The following is a 21,650-nucleotide window of genomic DNA, read 5'->3' as shown; positions in this document are numbered from 1 at the left end:
ACGAGCATAAGATGGCGTCAAGCGTTTGGATTTACTGATTTACATATTACACAAATACATTTCATCTAGAGGCTCGACATATTAGTCGCCATTGGTATGCTCCGTCTTCCGCTTCTTGTGCTTCACATCTACAACCTCTTCCTCCATTAGCTCGCTCTTCTCATCTAGGCCGCTCCACTTGGGCTTTCCATCGGGAAGATCAACGACCCTCTGCCCGTAAAAGATGTGCTTCCTACTCAGCGATTAGCATCACGGCCTTCAGCCAAGCGTTCACCTTGACAACGAAGGAAGTACTCACTGAACATCAAACTTCTTCCTCTTCTCTTCCCCATCAAAATGCAACAGCCCAGGGAACAACAATACCATGTTCCTGCCCTCATCCATGATTCGACTCCCGCAGAACCCGCAGCTCACTTTACACGGCAAATCGTGGCCCTGCAAATTCTTCCCCGACGAGTAGAACGTCAACCCATCAACCCCGTTATCGAACGCCAGGTCTTCTTTATGGAAAATGGCGGCCCACTGGAAGGGCGCGCCGTGCATCTTTTGGCAATCTCTGCAGTGGCAGAACTTTGATGCTAGGGGCTCATCTTTTGAAAGCCAGTAGGTTACTTGGCCGCATTGGCAGGCGCCACGGATTTTCTTGTGGAAGGCTTCGCCGTGGGGGTGTGATTTCCCTGGGGCGATGTAGGGGGCTTGGGTTTTCCAGTGTTCGTCTTTGGAGTTTGTTGTGGTTTTGGTTTCGGTGATTTCGGGTTTCTTCATTTTGGTTGGGTGGGAGGGAGCTCGAGGTGGTGGTCCGGCTGTGGTTAAGGTGGTGCGTGAAGGATGGAAGTCGTGGTGCTTGAGTCTCGCCCGGTGCTAAAATTGGTTTCGATGATTGTCGTAGAGTTTCTCTTTCTGTCTTGTAAGCCCAATTGAACGCCGAGTATGGAGCAGAATACAAAGATTTTGTTGAATTCTCGTGGATGCTGCGAGGGAGAAGGAGCATAGGTCCCCAATGACGCGGTGATTGGTGACATCACTGGCGTAAACATCTATGATGCCTCTATTCTGGCGTGAAATAAGAAATGTCCCGCACTGGTAATTTTTTGGTCTACTCTGGGTTAGAGAGGAAAAAGCCACGGTTTCGACGATCGATGGGGTAAGGTAGGGCGTTGAAATGTGTCACGGTCGAGCTAAGGCGCTTTGGTATGGGGGGTTGGTCTGATGTCAAAAGTAGAAACACGATGTTTGAGGTCGGGACGGATCGCCGTCTTGGTTAATATGTGGTAACTCTATTCACCACCGAACTGCTTCACGGTTGGGCTATGATTAAACTGCAATGACCATGTGCTTGAATTCATCCTGATTACTCTCACATCTCCTCAAGGAGCAAGGGGGAAGGAACTGGCGCTCGGACTAGCGTCGAGATGTCATCGGGTCATCATCGATCGGATCTACCGTATTTACCCCACAGACTACGAGCGAATCGGAGAATGAGTGTCCCCTGACGATCTCTATTCTACAAAATGCACGCCAGTATCCAATTAAGATCTTTGATGTACTGACCATGTGAGTTCGATATCATATGCCGATGGTTACGGGTGCACCTACTGATTGAAAACGCATGAAACTTTCCATTATCCTTGCAACGATATTTGCGTGTCGATTGTAGTTCCCGCATTAGTGATCTTTAAATGTACGAACCGCAGCCCGTCTAAATCCCAAAACACCATTTCGAATTCGCGATGATTTACATATGTATTTGGAACGCCGGATTGCCAACCCTAAGCTCACTCCGAATCATGTAAAACATACGCTTGTGTTTACTTTCACTTGAGCCATAGAGGTCATGGAGACCTGATATAAACGACCTCCCGCGACCCTTTCTGAAGTATAGGCTCTTGTGTGTTGAATCAATTTGTCGAATGTTAGAGACTCTACAATGAGGGTCAGTACCAAACGACGATACTTTGGTTTTGCCTCTATCACCTGGTCCTGCAGTGGTTCACTTCTTCGCCAACTTTGCCTGCAACATTGAGTCCCAGGTCGCTTGCCAATCATTCGGATATTGCGAGGTCTCCTTGATTTTGATAGCTCGAGAACATTTACCACAACTGTGGATGTTTTGTTGCAGTTTTTCCGTGAGGCTGAGAGGGCTGGCGACTAATCTTTCAAGCATAATGCGAGGAACATCCCTATTCCTGAATTAATTAAATTAGCGAGTTCATCTCCACGATGGGTAATGTATTTTACTCTCTGCCATTGGTGGTTGCGTCTGATGTGCAATATTTAGCTGACATGCTGTCGATAATTGTATAATGTGACTTGTCGGTACAACTGCTTGCCTGAGTTCAAGCCCACGGTACTTTAGTCGAAGGAGATCAATTGAACGGTGACCGGAGACAATGCATCTATTCTAGTATTTTTGATTGATATATTTTGCTTCTTTTAACTACGGTCAAGAAAATAGCCTGAGAGCACTCAACTTCTTCAGACACTGTGACACCTCTTATCGTTCTGAGCATAATAGGCAAAAACAATCGTGACAGGCCCCGATAATCAAAGACACGCTTAGCACCATGGCCGCGAGAAAACGCTGCTGTGCTTTTGGAAATGATTGGCCAATTCTTCATGCGCGTGTTGCCAACCAACTCCAGCGAATGGCGTTCAAAGGCACAGGTGTGCCTTCAATATCGCTGTTGGGCCACAGCCTGATTTGGCGGAAGCGGCAGGCCGTATCCCTGGCCTGAAGGGAAATTTCTAGCAATCTCCTAGTCCAGGTCTTGGTTTTTTCCTTTCCTCACTCTCATTCATCCTGAGAGAACGATCGCAACCCAAGTTTAGCCAGCCTTGGAATCGAATCTTTCCATCGAGTGCCAGTATCCTCTACTCCTGTTCGCTTTCCGGCGAAGGGGGGGCTTCAGTACCGCAGATCAGACCTTGGATTTCACCGCACCTTGAACGCGACTCGGATGCCTACAGGGATGGATTTCACTGAGGAGCACGGCGAGGCATTGTTGCGGGGCCCTGCTCCCCAATGCGCGGAAGATATCGAGGTTCATCAGATACCGAACTGCAAAGTCGATGCGTCGATTTTTCTGACCGGACCCGTAAACTGTGCGGTGGACTGTGTCGGCGCGGAACGGTATAACACGTTATCCCAGCGAAATCTTCAGGCCTCTGAAGTATTCTACGATGAGTCAGTGGATGTACTGGACCCGGCCAGCAGCACGGCATTCCTTTCCAGCAGTCGGGCTTCACCATGCTTTCTCTCTTCAGAAATCGCACTAGCGGTTCCGAGTATGCTGAAAGCCTCAATCGAGGACCCTTCTTTTGCGACAGACGAAAGTTCAACACTCGTAGCTTCTTTCAACACATCTGACGACTCGCTCACCGAGCATCTCTACAGCTATGGAGACGACGTCGAAAACACCTATCTTACTTGGCAGACCCACAATCAGACAGGAAACTCCACGCCGCCCTTTTTCCATGCAACTCCCTATAATTTCTTTACTTCATTACCATATCCCGATTGTGGAGAGCTCTCAATGCCAGAGTCTGAGGGTAATGCGTTTGTACATCCGGAAGATCTCAAGGAGACTATATCGACGCAACTTCATCCAGGCGGCGACAAAGGTTCCAGTGTAACTCCTCGTCGAATTCCTCCTCCCCCCGACTCTGGGTATGGCTCGAAGTGCCATCCCGATATATTCTCCAGTTGCCATGAAAGAAGTATAACCAGAGATCTTTCTACACCTCTTATGAACGATTCTGAGGCAAGAACTTCGTACTCGGTCGCCAGCGCCGTTAAACGAAGCCCCGCACAACAATACATCATCGAATTAGCTAGTGGAATACATCATGAACTGGTCCGGCATTCTAGTATCAAGGCTTGGCAATCCCTGCCTCCGATATTACCAGAAGTCATCAAGTCGTTTGCGATTCAAATCGGACTCAATTCTTCGTCCCAGACCAATAGGAGTATCATGTACTTCATACATAAACGTGGCCGGTGAGTGAAGAAAACATATGACCTTTCCCATCATCGCTCGGACAAACAGTACGCTTACAATGGGAGCGATCCAGGCAAATCGGAACTCAGCTTATGTCAAATTTTGAGGATGAGGCTGATATTGACGAGCCTCCCCGTGAGGATACCTCAGACCATATGGCTGGCATGTCTGTTGAGGATAAGCTTAGACTCTGGAATAGTAAGATGGACGTGAGTTGTCCATCACCCCCTCAGCAAGATCGATTTGAGGGTATCGAGGACGCAGAAGAGGACACCCTAGGGCCGGCTGCAATGTCTGATTTTCGTAGCATCGTGCTCAGCGGAAGTGCGTTTCACTGGCTTATTGCGCGTCTGAGGAATGAGATGAGCTTGCAATGGGACCAGGACAACTTCAGAATCGACACCCGCAGGGAAATCCGAAAGGCTATACTTGAGTGTCTTCCAACGGGTAGAATCAGCAAAAAGAATCCTCCAAAAACTCATACCGTCAAATTTCGACTTCTCGAATGGCCTTTCGTCGCTGCGTCGTCATGGCAGTGTGTTGATCTTGAGCAGGGAGTTTTCGTTAGGCGGCCGACCTTTGAGTCTCTCATTGTTGTGTATTGTAAAGATGGAAGCCAGGCAATTCCTCTCAAGAACTATTTGGAGCAAGTATGGCCATCAAGCTGGGTCAGTTTGCTCAATTTGTTATTACCAGTCATGCACTACTTTGAGGATCATAGTCCAAACAAGCCTTGCATCGGTACGCCAAATTCCCGAGTTGCCTTTAGACAAATAAGCTGACATATTCATAGTTGAGTTGGTGCATAGCTCTAGTGCGAGTCTGAGAGCGACCTTTGAAGGCGAACACTTGGTTGTAACGGTTCAGGGATCCTCCTACTTAATTGCTGAATTCGGCGAGCAACTGGCATGGCTCTCTGCTGCTGTTTCCCGGCACTACGATGGATCCATTGCTTACCGTACTCCGGTTGTCTTTCGGCAAGATGTTCAGGAGACGATGTTGTCCGAGGACGTAGTGGGCTTTGACATCACGGTGAGGGAGGAGGTGAAAGACTCGTTGACCTTGGAAGAAGTTCGCTGGACAAAGATCCTAGACAGACGCTTTGTTGTCATGGCAGGGTTTCCCATCTTGAGTCGTCCGGTCAGCCTTGCCGGAATCGAGGTTCCTTGGGGGGTCCTTCAAGATTACATTGGAGAGTACAATCTCACAATAGGAAAGGGACGTGTGCTCCTTGAAGGAACATACAAGACTATCGCTTTGGTCAGTGGCCAGGAGGATGTGTATCTTTGGCAGAACATTTCAAATGGCAGGAAGCCTTGCTGTCTCTCTACGGAAGGCTTGGACATAAGGGAACCTTGGGCCTACCTACTCGCACTGCAACAAGGTCGCCACATCTTAGACCCCAATGATGCACCCATAGATCCAGGTAAGTCTGCATCGAGTGGCTTCGATGATAAATTGTATCACTAACTCTTATACAGACCTCTGTCTCCACCAAATGGACGTCGCTTCAACTCCGGACTCCAGCGATAGGGCGCAGCAAACACTGCGAATTGAAAACCGATCGGGAACCTTGCGACGTGCATCAAATACACCAACAATGGGAAATAATGACTTACGTTCCTTCATTGACCTCACAGCAGATGAAGGTACCCCAACTGAGCCCAGCTCTCAGGTTGATATCACCGATATTGCCAATAAATCAGAAACGTCAATCGAATCCGATTTCCTCTCGATGTCGGAGCTATCGGTTGAGATTACTATCCCACGGTTGTCAGAAAACGACCCTATATTTGACGTCGTTAAAGAAGTTGCTCTTTCATTGCTCGCTCTACACTCTTTTCAGACTCGTGGAAAAACTACCGGGGGTGGTGATGGTTTCAGTTCAGTAACACTCGCAACAACGCAAGGACAAGCTCCACTTTCAACCGGCGGGCAACCCCTTGCCAAGGGGAAACGAAAAGCTGGAGAAGGAATCGAATCAGAACAAGATAGGAAAAGGACTTGTGTTGGAAAGAAGCAGGAACTCACGCTAGCTTGTCCATTCTGGAAGTTGGATACCCTCAAGCATCACAACTGTGCTAAACGAAAGCTCACTAGGGTTCGTGACGTCAAACAGCATTTGAACAGGAACCATACACCTAAGCACTATTGTCAGCGCTGCTTAAGGCTCTTCGAAAACGACATCGCCCTTCGCCAGCACGTTTCTGATGAGACAGGCTGGTCTTGCACCCTTGCGACACCAGACTCATTGAACGGAATATCACACGAACAGAGCAGGAAGCTTCATAAAAAGTCCACCTCTTCACAATCAGACGAGCGTCAGTGGTTTGCAATCTGGGAGATACTATTTCCCGGAAAGGCAAGGCCTCGCTCTGCGTATATGGATCCAGAGATTTCCGAAGACCTTCAAGCATTCCAAGAGCATCTAGATGCTCGCGCTGGGCCTGTCCTGCATGAAGCATTGGAGTCAGCAGGGTTGCTTCAGGGCATTACTACCGAAGAAGAAACAATACTCGTTCAAAGAGTGATCAGCCAAGCACTGTTTGGAATGCAGAGGGAGTGGCTGTCGAGCCGGACTCTGATCTCGCAAGCCCCGAATTCAGCATCATCTTTTGCTCAGACACCTCGGAGCAACATTCATGCGGGAACTCCGGCTGCTTCTTTAGCAGATAGCGGTATTGCCCTGGGACAACATACTTCATTCAACGTTCAACCGACCGGATCATACGGACCGCTACCATTGATTGAGGAAACTTCTACATATCAACCTAGCTCGGTTGTGAGCATGCCAGAAGCCCTAACAGGCCCATTGCTGCATGATTTCACCGAGCCTATCCCTTCAATCCTAAGCAACCTTACTACGGGACCCTTTTACTGGGGTCAGACGGATGGATCGTATGAGGAGGGGCTGCCTTTGAATAATTTCGCTACCACAACTCATGCCAACATGAACTTTGCACCGCTGCTTCATGTTGGCATGCCGTGCTTCAACGTCGGAGGTACGGAGACTCAGACCGAAGTTACTGGGATTCCAAGGAACCAGGAAGAGCCTCGAGTATCACAATCACCTACGTCGTCATCGTCCTGAATGAGTGGATGAAGTCATTTTGGAAGGTATCTTACTTGTCGTGTTCTTATGCGCATAGTCAAGATGGTGGAATGAGATGAAAAACGCCGAAGTACCTAGCCTACATAGTTGGTATCTTACGGATATGGCAATGCTGGATCCATGTACGGAGTACACATAACTGTACCCATAAACGAATGCCAATGGCCGTGTTCATCTTCATCGACGCAAGGAATCTGCAGAGCATCACGTCTCCCCACAACCCGCCTGCGGCTGCGACGTGGGCTGCCGAACCGGAGACTTCAAAATTGTTGCTTCGACGTCCAAGGTCCGATGTTACCGGATCGGCACGATGGAGAGAGTCCCCTCCCAGGTTCCTACGGCACCCACGGCTCCCCGCGCGAATGAACGCGTGAACAAGCAAGACGGGGATTTATGATTGCGGCTCCAGAGATCGGCGAATTGTTCAGTCGGTGAGGTTTTGCTGCTGGATAAGCTCATCTGATGCCACTCTGGATGAGACGAGCGTTGATAGAAGCAATCTCGTCAGCAACGGCTGGCTAAGATGTGAGGAGTCGGGTGGCATGTGATCGACAGAGTGGTTGGGGACTTTTCACCACCAGTCGTTGATCCGGGGATGGCTGCCCGCGTGGTGCGACAAGCACATCTAGTCCGTACGATCAGTCTAGCTATTCACTGGCTAAAAATAGATTATTCTCGTTTTTCCATTTCCGAAAGATGCAAACCGAAGGGCCGCAAGTTCACCGAGAGCTGCAGCGCGATGGTATCTGCTTATCCTGTAGTAGGCACACGCCATTGCCCATATGCAGATGAACACAAAGCCAGCAATGGCTGGACGCAGTGGCAACTGGCAACTGCAAATCGAAGATTTGACGGACGAAAAACCTGGATGCAGGCCCCTGGAAAACCTTAACGATTCAGGGGTGGCGCCAGGCGGGCTCTTCTCCTCTCACACCCCCTTGGCGCCGTTGGCGGGCAACATCAGGCTTGGTGGGTGCCTCTTTGCGGTCTAGCAAAAGTCAATTTCCTTGGCCGTCGTTCGTCTGAAAATACTTGGCACTTATGTCTTGGCGACAATCCTGACATGGCCTTTCCGAGACTCGCAGAGTCCAAAGTCCCAAGAGCTGCAGCCGGTTGACTCGGTTGGGCAGGCACAGCAGAAACGCAGCGGAAGATCTTGTGGAAGATGAAAGGAGGAGGCGGTCGGACAAAGCAGAGGGTGACGGGTACTTGACACCTGGGCGCACACGTTGCGTCGTAGGACCGAGGACGACGTGGACTGGGGGTAGTCGGAGAGGGGGACGTGGAGGATTATTTCAATTAAATTGAATAGCGAGAGCGGCAGATGGGGAATGGAATGCCAGGCTGTCAGCTTATTCTGCAATCTGCACCGTGTTGTTTCTTTTCCACACTCTCTGAGTCTCATTATCCAATGTTCATGCCCGCGGAGCGGTGCCGGGCACCGGGGGAGGGGTTGCACTGCTGGGGGAGAACTCCACCTGGCACCCGGCTGCCCACTGCGCGGCAAAGCCGAACGTAAGCCTGTAGTGTGATAAGGGAGAGGAAGGGAGGGAGGCTCGGGAGCTTGGGAGTCGGGATTCGAACTGCAAGTCTGTTAGAGTCTGCATAGAGAGGGGGAGGTCCGAATCCGATGTTGGCCACGAGTGGCTTTTCGCGTCCGGATGGGAGCCGCGGTTGTTACTGCAACAAGCGATACGGATACGGTGCAACCATTACACGGCATGACAGCCGGGCAGATCATAGAACGACATCAGCCAAGCCTGTTTTTCTTTTCGTGATACGCAGTGACGGTCTGCAGGTGGCTGGTCGTTTCCTGGATCAGTGACTCGTAGCATGGCAACCTGATGTGACCATGCCAATCCCATTGTGATGCTTCTTGCGCGACAACCGCTGCAAAGAGAAACATCGGCGAGATAATCGATAACAGAAGGAAAGGAAAACGGGCTGTGCTGAGCCACCATTGTGCAAATTGGAACCTCACCGTGCCATCGAATCGATTCGGCGTTTTGTCCGCATTCCTGAGTGCAGACTAGCACCAACTGAGGGCACATTCGCAGCGACTTCAGCGAGACATTCAACGAGGCGCGGGCTTTTAGCACGACGACGAACTGGTGTCCATGACGAATGAGAGGCTCGGCTAGTGGCAGCTTGTCTTAGCAGCCAGCCTTCCCGCACGCCACACGTAGGCAAAGCTGGACAAGCTCAGGCACAAGTTTGCACACATGCAGCCAGACTGTATAGTGTACGTAGGCTTTTGATAGCTCGGACCAATTCATTGGAAAACTGGACACTTGTGTTTTTCCCGAGGGATGTTTCTCCTTCGCGCGGGAAAAACAGTAGCGCCTCTGAAACCAATGGCTGATCATGCCAAGAGTCCGAATTTGGTTTACGCATTCTATAGTTTTTTGAGGCATTTGGAACTTGTGGAGAAGCTTTTTATGAATGTTTTTATGTATTCTGATTTCGAACATGATGAGAAATATGTATAATGTTTGTTGACCCTGATTTCCCTTCCAGCAGGGGATGATGATGATGATGACATATTCCGCGCCCCCCTTATTGTTGCGTAATTCTATACTGATCTATGTGCAGTAGTTACAGGCATTACATTATCGTAACAGTCATCTTTGGTTTTGTACGTCTGTGATACGCGCACATTGTGCCGTGTGCAAATGTTAAGCGCGTCCCGTAGGCGCCGCCTGTCCCGCGCGTTATGTGTGTGTGATAAAACAACGATGCTATGAGTTGATTTGAAGCAATCTAGTAGATGAAGGAGAGGACGAAGACGAGGATCGTGTAGGCCGAGGTGACGGTCAACTCGGTCTCGAACCACGCAGCCTGGCCGCCAAAGGCAATCTTCTTGCTCTGAGGTGTCGGGTGGGCGACAAAGGTCTTGGGGTCGCGCTCGAGGAGCTGCTCGCGGTCCGGCATGTTCGGCGGGTCAATGGCGTAGGCGATAGGCGTCCAGAGCGAGCTGCAGATGAAGATGAAAGTCAGGGGCGGCCAGAAGGCGTGGGTAATGAGGCACATCAGGATATCGCGGAGCTCATCGTTGACGTAGAAGCAGCGGTACGAGGTCAGAACCACGCCGACAAGGGTGAGGTAGACGAAAGCCAGGTGGAAGATTGCCATGTAGTTGAAGAGGATACCCCAAAGACGGCGGAACATGCCCTTGCGGGTCTTGGGGTCGCGCTCATTGAGGGCGGAGCCGAGGGATCCGGTGGGCTTGAAGGCCTGCGTCTGACCACCGAGCCAGGTGGGGAGGATGAATGAGCGGATGATGCAAAGCGCGATGTACGGAGACATCCAAAGCTGGTAACGAGAACCGCGCTGGCCGGTGTGGTAGCCCGCGGGGATGAAGAGAGCAAACTCGCACAAACGGTTGGTGAGCGTGGCGGCAAAACAGGCGCGGATGAGCCAGCGGAGCTGCTCATAGTTGGCGTAGGCGACCAGGGGCTTGCCCATGACCAGGATAATCGGGATGGCGAACATGGAGAGGGTCAGGAGAATCGTGTACAGACTGAGCGTAGCGTAGAGGAAGCCAGAAAAACGCTGCGCGACCGTCATCTGCTTGACCTTCTCACCGTACAAGCAGAAGTTGAGCTTGAACGACGTGTCGACGGTACCAATGGCCCAGCGGGTACGCTGCTTGAGATGGCCGCCATAATCCTCGGGGACGGTGCCAAACTGGAGGGGCTCGTGGATGTAGGCCGTCTTCCAGCCCTTTCCAAGCATCAAAGTAGAAGTAGCAACATCCTCAGCCAAGGAGCCGAGGGGGAAGTTTCCTATCTCATCAAGAGCTTCACGACGTACGCAGTAGCCGGAACCGGTGCACCAGGCCACGCCGAGGGCGTCCTTGATGGGCTCAATGACGTGAACGAAGAAGTCCAGGGACTGGGCGAGAGGATCGGATGGCGGGGTGTTGTAGAACAGCTGCGGGGGGCAGGCGAGGGCCACCTTGGGGTCAATGAGCATGTGAGGCAGAATGGCACGGAGCCAGTCGCGCTCGGGGATCTGCAGGTTCAGAGTTAGCTGAGGTTGAACATTGGGCGAAACCTTAAAATCGCGGGAGACGGGGTCATCATTGAAGGGTATAGTGAGCTGTGGCTGGTTTGAACGTACCATATCAGCGTCGAGAGCAGCCATAAACTGACCAGCGCCGCCGGGCATCGTGTGGACAAAATCGAGGGCGTAGTTCAGGTTACCGGCCTTGAAATGGTGAGGCACACCGGGGTACTTGGGGCGGCAGAGGTAGTGAACATTGGGGTAAGTCATGGCCAAGGCTGCGATACCGCTCTCCAGGCCCTCGGATTTGCCGTCATCGCAGATAATGACGCGGAACCGGTCGCGGGGATAATCGACGTCGCAGGCAGCGCGGGCGGTGTCAAGAACCAAATCATCCTCTTCACCGCAGCAAGTGAGCAGAACATCGACGGTGGGAACATCCTCACCCATAAGTCTCAACTTAGGGCGCTGACGCTTCTTCATGGACCACATGGTCCAGATGTTGTGCATAATTGAGGGAATGGCAACAGTAATTTCGACAGCGATGAAGACCCAGGCCTGGGCGTAGATTTCCTTGGCGAGCTGTTGAGCAGAGATGACGCAGTAGATACGGAGGCCGAGGTAGACGAGGTACATTCCGGTAGCGAGGATGGTGAGAATAGGAACCATGCGGAAGACGTGGCGCTTCCAGCCGCCCCAGATGTCGGAGTCGTCGCGCTTGTGAAGTCTCGCAATCTGGTCGCTGCCCTCAACCCACTCCTTGGCGAGGACCGGTGAGGCCTGTCCGGGGAGCAAGTTTTGCAAACTTTGGTGGCTCTGGTTCTGTTCAAAGTGTCAGCGGTTTGGGGACTATCGTGAATTCATCAAGGATTGTCATACCATTGGGCTGTTAGGCGTGGAGTCGGTCGACCATGGATGCCTCGGGGCAGCCAAATGGTCAAACGGCGTGTTCGCGCCGCTCTTCAACGTAGGCGTCGCTGAGCGGGACTCGACCGGCGTGTCCATCCCCGAGATCGAGGGCCCGATTGAAGGTGCGCCAGCCATGCCTATCGAGTGACGGTTTGCCCAACCGGGAGGTCCGTACAACTCGTCCCCGGAGACAGCGTGAGGCTGCTGGTACTGTTGTTGTTGGTTGTACGGCGGCTGGAACCCTTCCTGTTGCTGGTACGGAGAAGGTGCGTTATTCGTCAGAGCGCGTCCGAATTGCTCCTGGGACTGGGTCGGTTCGTTCTGGTACGGGCTACCATACGGGTTTTGAGAGTACTCCTGGTATTGCTCCTGGTACTGAGGTTGTTGGTATTGCTGGTTTTGCTGCATCTGCTGGTTGTTGTTCTGATACGGCGGCTGATATTGATTTTGGTGAGGGTGATGATGTCCTTGAAGAACATCAATTTCCACCATTTCCCCCTCGGGGTAATCCTGACCCTGCTGCGGTCTTCCGTGTCCCCCCATCATGATTGCGGTGTTGACCAACCGATGGCTGGAATGAACGAGTGAATAGCGTGTCTAGGGCGGAAACGTTGTGTGTGTGTGCCGAAACCAAAGGGACAGCCAGAGTGCGTGTAAGAGGCTGGGTCGCAGGTAAAACAGGAACAATAGTAAATCCCCGCGCGTCTCGCTCTCCCTGCTCTTTTCTCTTCCGCCAAGTTCAGTTCGAGACTTGGACGGACGTTTTGGTTGAAAAACGAATGTGGGTGGTGATGTAAAGGGAAGAAGTATTGGGATCGAAGGAAAAAAGAAGTCGACCCGCTTAGTACATGTAGGAGGAGTTGCAGCACAGGAGCATCGACCGATATGTCATCCAACAGGAGGAGCTTTTGCACAAGTGGCACCCAAACACAGACTTCCAAGAGCCTGGACTGACTTGACAGACAGGAATCAGAATGCCGGTCAGGTCTGGGGGAGGGAGTGTACAAGAAAAGAGACGGATTGACAAAAGGCCGGGCTTCTCTTCTCTTGTGCTTCTCGGGGGGTAAGGTCAACGGGAACGGGATCAGTCTGGGGGAAAGGAGCAATTGGCAAGCAAGACATGGGACTAGGAGCTTGCTTGGGAGGGCCCGCGGACACATCAGGGACATACATGACTTAACGGGAACCCACTCGGACTCCGCTAAGCCTCACTGCCCTGATTACGATCCGACGAGAGCCTGACGTGATTAAAATTGGGAGGTCCAGGTTGATGGAGCCCACATCATCGGCCTGTCCAGTCTGGGCGCGAGGATGGTGAATCTGTGATGGACTCGCCCCATTTCACATTTCGCCCCGGGTCAGGTCTGTGCCACCTTGGATTCGAGTGGCCTGCCTTGCCAAGCTGTCCTGGGTTATTGCCTCCCAATGCCTATTCGCTTTCGTACTCTTTGATTTCTGAAGACAGTGTCGGAGTTGACTCTGATTCTCCTACGTAGCCCTATGCATACATAGTCATAGTACTCCGTAGAGAGGTCGTGCCAGCCGGGTGGGATAGAGAGAATTGGCATTGGCAACAGATACCAAGCCAGCTGGACTGGGCATGGAGGGAGACAGCCAAGCGCTTGCTTCAGCAGTCATGGTCCTAAGGGAAGGGAAGGGGGGGGGGGTGTGGGAGGTCTCCAGGAAGGGTGTGAGCGGCGCGCGGACGCCGGGGATCAGGTTAGCTTGTGTTGCCTAGCAAGCCCATCAAGCCACTCGCAACCCCGAAAGCCTACTGGCTGGGTTCGACCGCCGCGCCGTTGGTTTGTTGTTTTCTTTTCTATGTTATTTTGATTCTTGGGTCGAGTTAGTGGAGAGTCTGCCACCTATGGGCACGTTCTCCCTCGTCCGCTCGCATATGCTCACTAAAGGATTGGATGTTTCGGTCAGAAAAGATGGACATAACCAGGGGCCAAGAGTCTCCACTTGAAAGACATTAGGGGAAGGAAAGTACGGCTAGTGGTCGTAGAAAAGGAAAACAAAAAAAAAGCTGTCATGAATGGTGACTCGAGCCAAGTTCCTTGACCTTTTCCCACCTCTTCCGCGATGCTCTGTAGCAAGCAAGACAGGGACAACCGGGCAGCTGTCTCTCTTTCTCTCTCTTCTGAATCTTGACTCTTGAACCTTGATTTCGGGTAGTCTTTGCGCCCTCCTTTGCTGTGCTTCCTATTATTTTCTTTTTCCTCGAGGAGGGGCCGAGCCCACTGTTCGGATGACAATGTTCGCCAATGAGGGCCATCCCAGGACCGTCCAATGACTTCCAGGACCATCCCAGAGTCCGCGTCCAAGGCCGTCGATGGCAGTCTGGTTCTTATCCACTTGCAGGGCCGTTATCTTCACAAATCCCTGCTTTTTTCTCGTGTTCTAGAAATGCGGGTACCATTTATGCAAGGATGACCGAAGGCAGCCGGCACATTGACTGGCGCTAGGCCAGGGGCCGGTCCGATTCAGAAGCAGGACCTGCAATCGTCGATTTTGTGATCTGAGATGCCCGGTCTAGCTGGCAAAAGTTTGCTTGAGCTTTGGGCCTTTTCGGAGGAGGGGGAACGACGGGATGATGGAATGGAATGGATGGACCACCACATATCCGCATACTATCCGTACACAAGTTAGGACTCAGCATTGGAAGGGGGTTTATTTTTGAGGAGGCAAAAAAAAAGAAGAAAAAAAAAAAAAAGCAGCCGGTCCCAGATAGATCCTCGCCGGTGTAAACGTCCCCAACGGACCAGGCTTTACACCGTCTGCTTGCTCCAGGACTTTGGTCCTTTCGTTTCGTTTTTTTCTCTCTTGCCCATCGCGTTCCGCCCGGTTTGTTTGGGATTCAGACTGGCAGAGCAATTGGTGAACATAAGCACGAGCAAGGAGGACGAGGTAATTACAGTCTGCTGCACTGGCTGCAGAAAAGAGGACAAGCCTTTCCGGGGTGGCGTGCTGCGCCGCGGTTGAGGATAGGGGTTCTTATCCTCGTAGACTCTTTCTGGACGTTCGTTTGCCCGACGCGCCTCAGTTCTGCATTTTTCTTTTCCAATATCCTCACTTGGCTTGGCCTGTTCTTGCGCTCGAATCCCAGGCCCTGACGTACATTGTACAGTTAATCGCTGCCGACTGAACAAGCCTCGTCTGGAGCCTTTCTGCTCGCCGACTGTCTACTTGTCTGACTCTGCTGTCTGCTGTGGCCTGTGACTGCATTTCTCACCACGCAGACAGCAAGCCTCACCCAACGGTGCTCGGATCATCCAGACACGCCCCCTTTCCACACCCCCTTTCCCTGTCCCCTGGATACCTGCACGAGTCGAGGCCCGCGCCCGCGTTCCCTGACATACCCTTACCTGACCAGACAGACCTGGCTTGAACCTCTCCTTACCTGAACCTCCCACCCACCTAATCGATTACCTACCCTCCCATACCTAAACCAGAATCCGACCGTCACCGACGACACCACTTTCGCTCCTCTGCATGTGCTGCTGCGAATAGAAGTAGACGAATTGCGTCGGATTTCCGCCTGAGCCTGTCCGCATCGTCGTCTTTTGGAAGGGATCACTGCAGCAAAACAGCTCGAAGAGAGACGTAGAAAGCACTCACTTACGCTCGTTTTCCTTACTCTCTCTTTTCCCTATTCAAAATGCCTTTCCTCGGCTTCCGCTGGGTCGTCAACTTCGTGTTGCTGGCCGTCCCCATCGGAGCGACTCTCGGTATCCTCATTGGAATCGACGCTGGCAGGAGTTCAAACGGACAATCGCCAATTTTCACCGAGCCTGACAACCCGGGCACGACACCAAAGAACAATGGCATCACGGCAATGGTATCATGCGACAAGGCAATGGGTCTTCACCCTCTGTCCAAGGGTCAGGAGTACACACGTAAGTCAAGTCCTTCTCATCAGGCTTTCGCGATGTCTTCATCGTCGCCTGTCTCCTCCACAGGAACCTGCCTCTCCGCAACATGCGGCGGTACGGGCCGAACACCACGATGCAGTCAAGCCTCTCCCGTTGCGGATGCTCTGCGCGCTGTCTGTCTCTATGTCATCTGAACTATTTTGCGTTTTTCTTTGGGAACAACACGGACTCCCGTGTTTTGTTTGTGTGTTCTGGCCCGCGGACCTTGTCATGCTTCATGGCATGAGCCGTAGATTTGTTTTGACTTTTGCTCCCTTGAAATGCGAAACCTGTCTGGGCGGGCGCAACCTGGCCGTCCGGTCCAGTTGGCTGGCCTTCCTGATCTTGCAGATACACACGGGATCTTTTCTTTATTACAACAAGACAACAGCATGCTGACGATTTCTGTTTTGACGCAACAGTGAACCCGAACCAGTGGGGTTGGACAGAAGGCACAGATGGTCTCTTGTGTATGAATGTACGTTGACTCTTAACCCCTCCTCCGCCCATCTTCATCGCGGGGTTTGGTATCACCAGGGCCAAGCCTTCCACTGCAGCTTCAATGTTTGCATAGCTTGAAGCTGCAGTGTCGCCGAGCATGGCCATCAACCATGAGCAGCGCAGCTAACCCGTCGCTCCCCGCCTCAGGTTACCACATTCAACAACCAGACATACGATACCGACTTCAGCGCCCCCGAGTTCTACGTCACATGGCGCTACCCCCGTGGCCCCGAGACGCAGCCCGTCCACGCTTTCCCCAACATCAAGGTCGACGGCAGCTCTCTCCCGGTCTCCATTCCCAAGCTCTCAAACATTAACGTAGATGTCGAGTGGTCCTACTCTGTCGGCAACTATACCACCGATGGCGCAGCTGCGACGAACACCGACGAGACTGAGCTTACCGACAATGACACCAACACCAACGTCGCCATCGATATGTTCTTGGACGACGACAAGACCTCGGCGCAAGACAGTACCAAGGCGAAGTACGAAGTGATGGTGTGGTTTGGCACATTTGGCGCAGCGACACAGCCCATCGGGTACCAAAATGGCGCCGGCGCACTTACCACAGAGACGATCAACGGAACCACATTGTAAGTTGCTGCTTCCCCGATATCCTTGATTGGAATGTGGGATTCTGGGAGTCAAAGCTAATAGTACTTGCCTTGCAGCCAACTCTTCTTTGGACAAAATAGTTTGAGCCAATACGTCTTGACCTGGAAGGCCACGGCAACGATCGAGCACTTTGTCGGCGATCTCGCCCCCCTTCTGACGAAGCTTACCACCATGACCAACGCCAACTTCCCTACGACCTCGACATATCTCGGCTACATGGGTCTTGGTTCCGAAGCGCTCTCAGCCACCAACGTTGTCACGTTCCGCGTACCGACCCTATCGATGGAGATCAAGGCATCGTCATAAGAGAATCAAAAACGAGAAACAGACCATACAATGGTAATGTGTACATTGGACATTGGCTATTTTTTGTTAGCGAGCATTGATATCTGCACCAACTAGAATAATGAATTTTTCAGGGACATTGGGATAATGATCACATCATATTTTGTATATACGCATATATCATCGGATGGCAGGGGCTTCAGGGTGGTTATCATTTATCAACGCGCACTTTGAATCAAGATAACCTACTATATTCAATTCCGACCCAATATCATGTGATCCTTGGAATGCTCTTTTGTTGCTGACATTTCGCTTCGCTATGGCCCCCCACCTCCATTGATGAGAATTGCGCACACGTTTACCATGGCAAAGTTATGCAACGAACCGGAGCTCGCGGTGATGAATCCACTTTACATCTCCAAGCGAGCAAAGGAGCTGTCCGCCGAGGCTCTTGGTATGGCCTATTAAGGACAGGGAACCGCCATTTCGGTGTGGATATGTGCCGACTCTCGACCCACTGATAATTCCATACAAAAAATCCCTCCCAAATTCAGGTTCGTCGAAGGATTCGCAGGCGGCCTGAGGCCAGTAATAGGGGGCGTGAAAATTGCCTGGGCAAAACCTGGGCAGACGCAGGTACAGAACGCTTAGCGACAAGGGCTACCTGGTAGACTTGGCCAAGGTTTCTCTGCCCAGTTCCACCCCAGTCTATCCGTACACTCGCCAGAATTGGTCAGGGCCTCACGGGCTTTTTCCTGGAGGGATGGGACGGGAGGAGGGGGGATTGGAAGGGCAAAAAAACGTCCCCCCACCAGACGACGTCAGAACGCCCAGCCGCGGGTGCGCAGCGCGTAGAAATTGGATCCCCCTCTCGGCATGGGCGGGCAAAGGGGGCGGCAGAGTTACGGATGGTAAGGTGAGCCTTGAAGTTTAGTTGTCAGTTGTCAGCTTGACAACCCAGGCTGTGCCTGTTCAGCGCGGCAAGTTTCGAGCCGCGAGTCGCAATTGCTGGTGCCCAGCGGGTGGAAAACATTTGGGGGGAAAGTGTTGATTGCGTATTTCCCAAAGTTTTCGTGTTCACATTGCCGTTGTTGGTACGAAGAAGCAGATGGGCCCGAAACTATGATGGCCGCCGCCCCATCTCCATTCATTCGTAGGATTGACTCGAGTTCGTCATCAGTGTTCAGAATGCAACAAGACACTGTCCCGGTCGATCGCTGAAGTTGAATTCCTGGACTGCCCGTCGTTCAGCTCCCGTCGTCTGCTCCAGATCCGCTGCCAGATCTGCGCGGCACGGAGTGTGGCTGTACAACACGGATACGACCGGAGAGGAGGGGCATGAGTCGAGTCAACTAGCACCGTCGCATTCCAGTCCTCGTGTTCAGTGGTACTGGCAGCTCTGCTCTGCCAATCGGCTCGGCCCTGCTGGGTTCATGTTCGATGAGCGATGCATTGTTCAGCAGTTGATGGCGGCCGCGCATTTGCTCCACGGCCTTTTCGCGTCTTGGCGCCTCCCTCTTCGATTGGGAATCTGAGGCGCAGGCGACAGACGCGATCGTGGCGGTGGCGGCGACGGGAAAATGAAATGCCGTTGTCGCGATAGAGCATTCATGGTGTTGCGGAAAAATGAGATCACACATTGAAGTAAGCTCTCAAGGTTAGGCGACTGTTTGAACGGTGCGCCACGAGACTCACACTCTGTTGACATTCCATTGCTCTACGCACGAGAAGAAATTAGTAGAGAAGGATTCGGCACAGAGACTCCAAGCTCTGCTTTAGGTATCTTAAACATCATGACTTGAGAGTTGCTGCACGTGCTTTTGAATCCTAGGAAGATACAGATAATGCCGTCGTGTGAACTCTAGAAGAAGAAATGTATCCTGGCAGTGTCGTTGAATTATAGTTGGTTTACATGACGTTTCTGGTATTTGTAGATCGCGGGAAGGACGCAGTCACATCGTCGGTAGTGGTTCAATCAATTGTGTCTCGCTTAGTTCTCGTCGTCCTCTCAGGATTGAGGAGCGGCCTGTCACCTAGGCGCCATGCAAGCGATGGCTGCAACACCATCGCTCCGAACCCATGCGGTCTATATGCTGGTTCGCTTCCAGCCGTGGCGGGCGATCAATTGCTGGGTAGTGGGCGAGATCCTTTTCGGATCCTCTATGTCCTCAGACTCAAGACAGCGACGGAGCCCATCCTTCCGGTGTGCCCGCTTGGGTAAAGCCGCGATGAAGCTTAGACCAAGTTGTCGCACTATTCTAGTATTTCAATCAAAAATACTTTATGAATTGAGCATTATCAGAGAGTCAAGAGCATTGTTCGTGCTCTTTGGCCAGGTTAATGCTTTCAACTAGGTGCAACAGTTTCAAACCTAGGAAGTAAGATAACCACCGTTACTAACCGCATCAACTTCGCAAGTTCTTGGCTTTCTCCTCGATGTAGTGGAAATACGTAGAAGAAGGAATTTACAATCAATATTGATGTACAATTTCTTCTTCTGTGGTCAGACATTCGTTGTGCTGTGATCGACCTTGAGAGGTATCAGTCAGTTGCTGAGACTATGTGAGAGCTTACACAGCATTACAATTTGTTGGTCTCTTTAAGGCGGAGAACAAAATTTCGAAGAAGTTCGACGAAGAACGACGGATGTAATTATTTAGAGAAAGAGTCGTAACCTGGAGGTTTCGGTGCGACTTAAGTCGCTACGATGGTACGAAATGGTGAGATTCTGCAAATACGGTCGTCCTGGAAGCCGATTCTCTAAGCAAGAAATATCTCCAAGAAGGGCGAATCTGATCGAGCACTCAGAGACTCTTTGAGAAGGCTCTCACAATCAGATGTCAAATTCGACTTCGCATTTGGCTTGGACATTTAATTTGTAGAAAGAACCAATATTAACCTGTCAAGTGTGACACTAGACCATCAACTCGCAAAACCCTTTTCAGAAAATTATTCTTAATTCTGGACTCTGGGGTATTTTAGGACAGGCCGAGTCGGACATACTTCCAGCTTACAATACTCGTAAGTAATCCATATTATATGCGGCTTCGTCATGACTGCAATGAATCAAAGTAAGTGAGGCTGGGTCTCCATAACCCTAAGTCCGCTGTCTCATGGTCTTCAGTTCGCGAGTGCAAATCAACAGGTTCAAAGTCTTAAAGCGTACTTGTTTTCATACCTCCTAGGACTCCGATCGCGATGTCTTTCGAGCTATCACTATGTCATGGTGTGATTTGACAAATTAGCTGTCGAGTCAGATGAAAGAATCACCTGAAAAGAGGATCTTTTTAAATGTCGTAAGCGATTATGAGCAACCTCAATAGAAGGTTCTGTCGCTGATGGAAGCTTACTAGTACTCAACCACCGCAAATCGGGTGCGTAATGACATCAACTGAGATTGCATCGGTCTCTAAATCACTGAATTGGGGACATGATTGTAAAGAAAGAAGATGATCTGGCATCTTACACATAACTGCCACTGATAGCAGTCCGACTGGCCTTGTGATCGGGGAAACTAGACTAGGGAGAGGTCTGGAATGATGTACTGAGACTTATCGGATGGCCGCCGAGGTAATAACGTTTAACGTGTCTTACAAGACCCGGAGCCACGTGTACGACGTCCTGAGCAAGTTGCAAAGATACTAACGATAAGGAAACCAAATTTACGGTCCTCAATCAACTGGTAGGCATCTGGAAGATAACCATGCTGCCTAACACTCTATGATGGAGAGATTTAGGAGCTCAATTGGTGCCTAGTCCCCAAAGTTCGCGGCATTGCGACCATTCTCAAGGATGACTCGCTTTTATTGTTACTAATAAGGTTGCTGGGCCTTCAAAAGACTCGATAGAGCTGTGAGGGCACACATGTAGTCTGAGGTAAGTTAAGTAGTCTGAGGATATGAAACTCCTTGTGAGCATTGTTCTCTAACCTGAATTACCGCACAATGACTTCTCAAATAGGTTCATTCATTTTGTGTTCGGCAAGAGATAACAGCCTTTATTTTGTGAACACAATGTTGCTACAAGAGCAAGCTGGGGAAACTCAATCGCGACTTTGTGTGGAACACTCGACACCTCGCAAGATATTTCATTTTCTATGAGAAGTTCCTAAACTCAACCCAGAAGAGGCACTTGAGAGTCGAGACACTACGTTTAGCGAAGACCGGCCAAAAGCTCGACTCTGTCACAGCCTCAAGAGAAACATGACTTTACTATGGCATATAACGAATCAAGACTTCGCGTAAAACGCGTGGTTCGGAGCTATGAACAGTATCCCAAGCCAACCACACCAAGTCCGCCAACTTCACCAAC

General features: G+C 51.2%; 8 protein-coding genes across 8 annotated transcripts; 2 read left to right on the top strand and 6 right to left on the bottom strand.

Moving 5' to 3' along the window:
• Positions 1–81: 81 nt before the first annotated feature.
• Positions 82–765, bottom strand: CPAR01_00836 (uncharacterized protein; the record flags this gene model as incomplete). The annotated part of the gene is made up of 2 exons (XM_060485126.1): positions 82–232; positions 299–765. The coding sequence occupies 2 exons, from the start codon at positions 763–765 to the stop codon at positions 82–84; spliced, it is 618 nt and encodes a 205-aa protein (XP_060355983.1).
• A 1,225-nt stretch (positions 766–1,990) lies between these two features.
• On the bottom strand, positions 1,991–2,164 carry CPAR01_00835 (uncharacterized protein; the record flags this gene model as incomplete). The annotated part of the gene is made up of 1 exon (XM_060485125.1): positions 1,991–2,164. One exon carries the CDS (start codon positions 2,162–2,164, stop codon positions 1,991–1,993), a length of 174 nt encoding a protein of 57 aa, XP_060355982.1.
• An 805-nt stretch (positions 2,165–2,969) lies between these two features.
• CPAR01_00834 (uncharacterized protein) lies at positions 2,970–7,089 on the top strand (the record flags this gene model as incomplete). Its single annotated transcript, XM_060485124.1, has 4 exons — positions 2,970–3,997; positions 4,072–4,739; positions 4,792–5,424; positions 5,480–7,089. 4 exons carry the CDS (start codon positions 2,970–2,972, stop codon positions 7,087–7,089), a joined length of 3,939 nt encoding a protein of 1,312 aa, XP_060355981.1.
• A 1,060-nt stretch (positions 7,090–8,149) lies between these two features.
• Positions 8,150–8,677, bottom strand: CPAR01_00833 (uncharacterized protein; the record flags this gene model as incomplete). Its single annotated transcript, XM_060485123.1, has 1 exon — positions 8,150–8,677. A coding segment is annotated over one exon (528 nt), but the record flags the coding sequence as incomplete, so codon positions are not given.
• A 145-nt stretch (positions 8,678–8,822) lies between these two features.
• CPAR01_00832 (uncharacterized protein) lies at positions 8,823–9,161 on the bottom strand (the record flags this gene model as incomplete). Its single annotated transcript, XM_060485122.1, has 1 exon — positions 8,823–9,161. The coding sequence occupies one exon, from the start codon at positions 9,159–9,161 to the stop codon at positions 8,823–8,825; it is 339 nt and encodes a 112-aa protein (XP_060355979.1).
• Positions 9,162–9,870: 709 nt separating this feature from the next.
• On the bottom strand, positions 9,871–12,570 carry CPAR01_00831 (glycosyltransferase family 2; the record flags this gene model as incomplete). Its single annotated transcript, XM_060485121.1, has 3 exons — positions 9,871–11,124; positions 11,233–11,937; positions 11,995–12,570. The coding sequence occupies 3 exons, from the start codon at positions 12,568–12,570 to the stop codon at positions 9,871–9,873; spliced, it is 2,535 nt and encodes an 844-aa protein (XP_060355978.1).
• A 435-nt stretch (positions 12,571–13,005) lies between these two features.
• CPAR01_00830 (uncharacterized protein) lies at positions 13,006–13,146 on the bottom strand (the record flags this gene model as incomplete). The annotated part of the gene is made up of 1 exon (XM_060485120.1): positions 13,006–13,146. The coding sequence occupies one exon, from the start codon at positions 13,144–13,146 to the stop codon at positions 13,006–13,008; it is 141 nt and encodes a 46-aa protein (XP_060355977.1).
• Positions 13,147–15,685: 2,539 nt separating this feature from the next.
• Positions 15,686–17,360, top strand: CPAR01_00829 (uncharacterized protein; the record flags this gene model as incomplete). Its single annotated transcript, XM_060485119.1, has 4 exons — positions 15,686–15,923; positions 16,361–16,416; positions 16,587–17,032; positions 17,111–17,360. The coding sequence occupies 4 exons, from the start codon at positions 15,686–15,688 to the stop codon at positions 17,358–17,360; spliced, it is 990 nt and encodes a 329-aa protein (XP_060355976.1).
• Positions 17,361–21,650: the final 4,290 nt, after the last annotated feature.

Source organism: Colletotrichum paranaense (assembly GCF_030867605.1).
Source record: "Colletotrichum paranaense strain IMI 384185 chromosome Unknown Scaffold_1.1, whole genome shotgun sequence".
Lineage (NCBI taxonomy): Eukaryota > Fungi > Ascomycota > Sordariomycetes > Glomerellales > Glomerellaceae > Colletotrichum > Colletotrichum paranaense.
The sequence above is the reverse complement of the archived record's forward strand: the minus strand, read 5'-3'. Positions and strand labels throughout refer to the sequence as shown.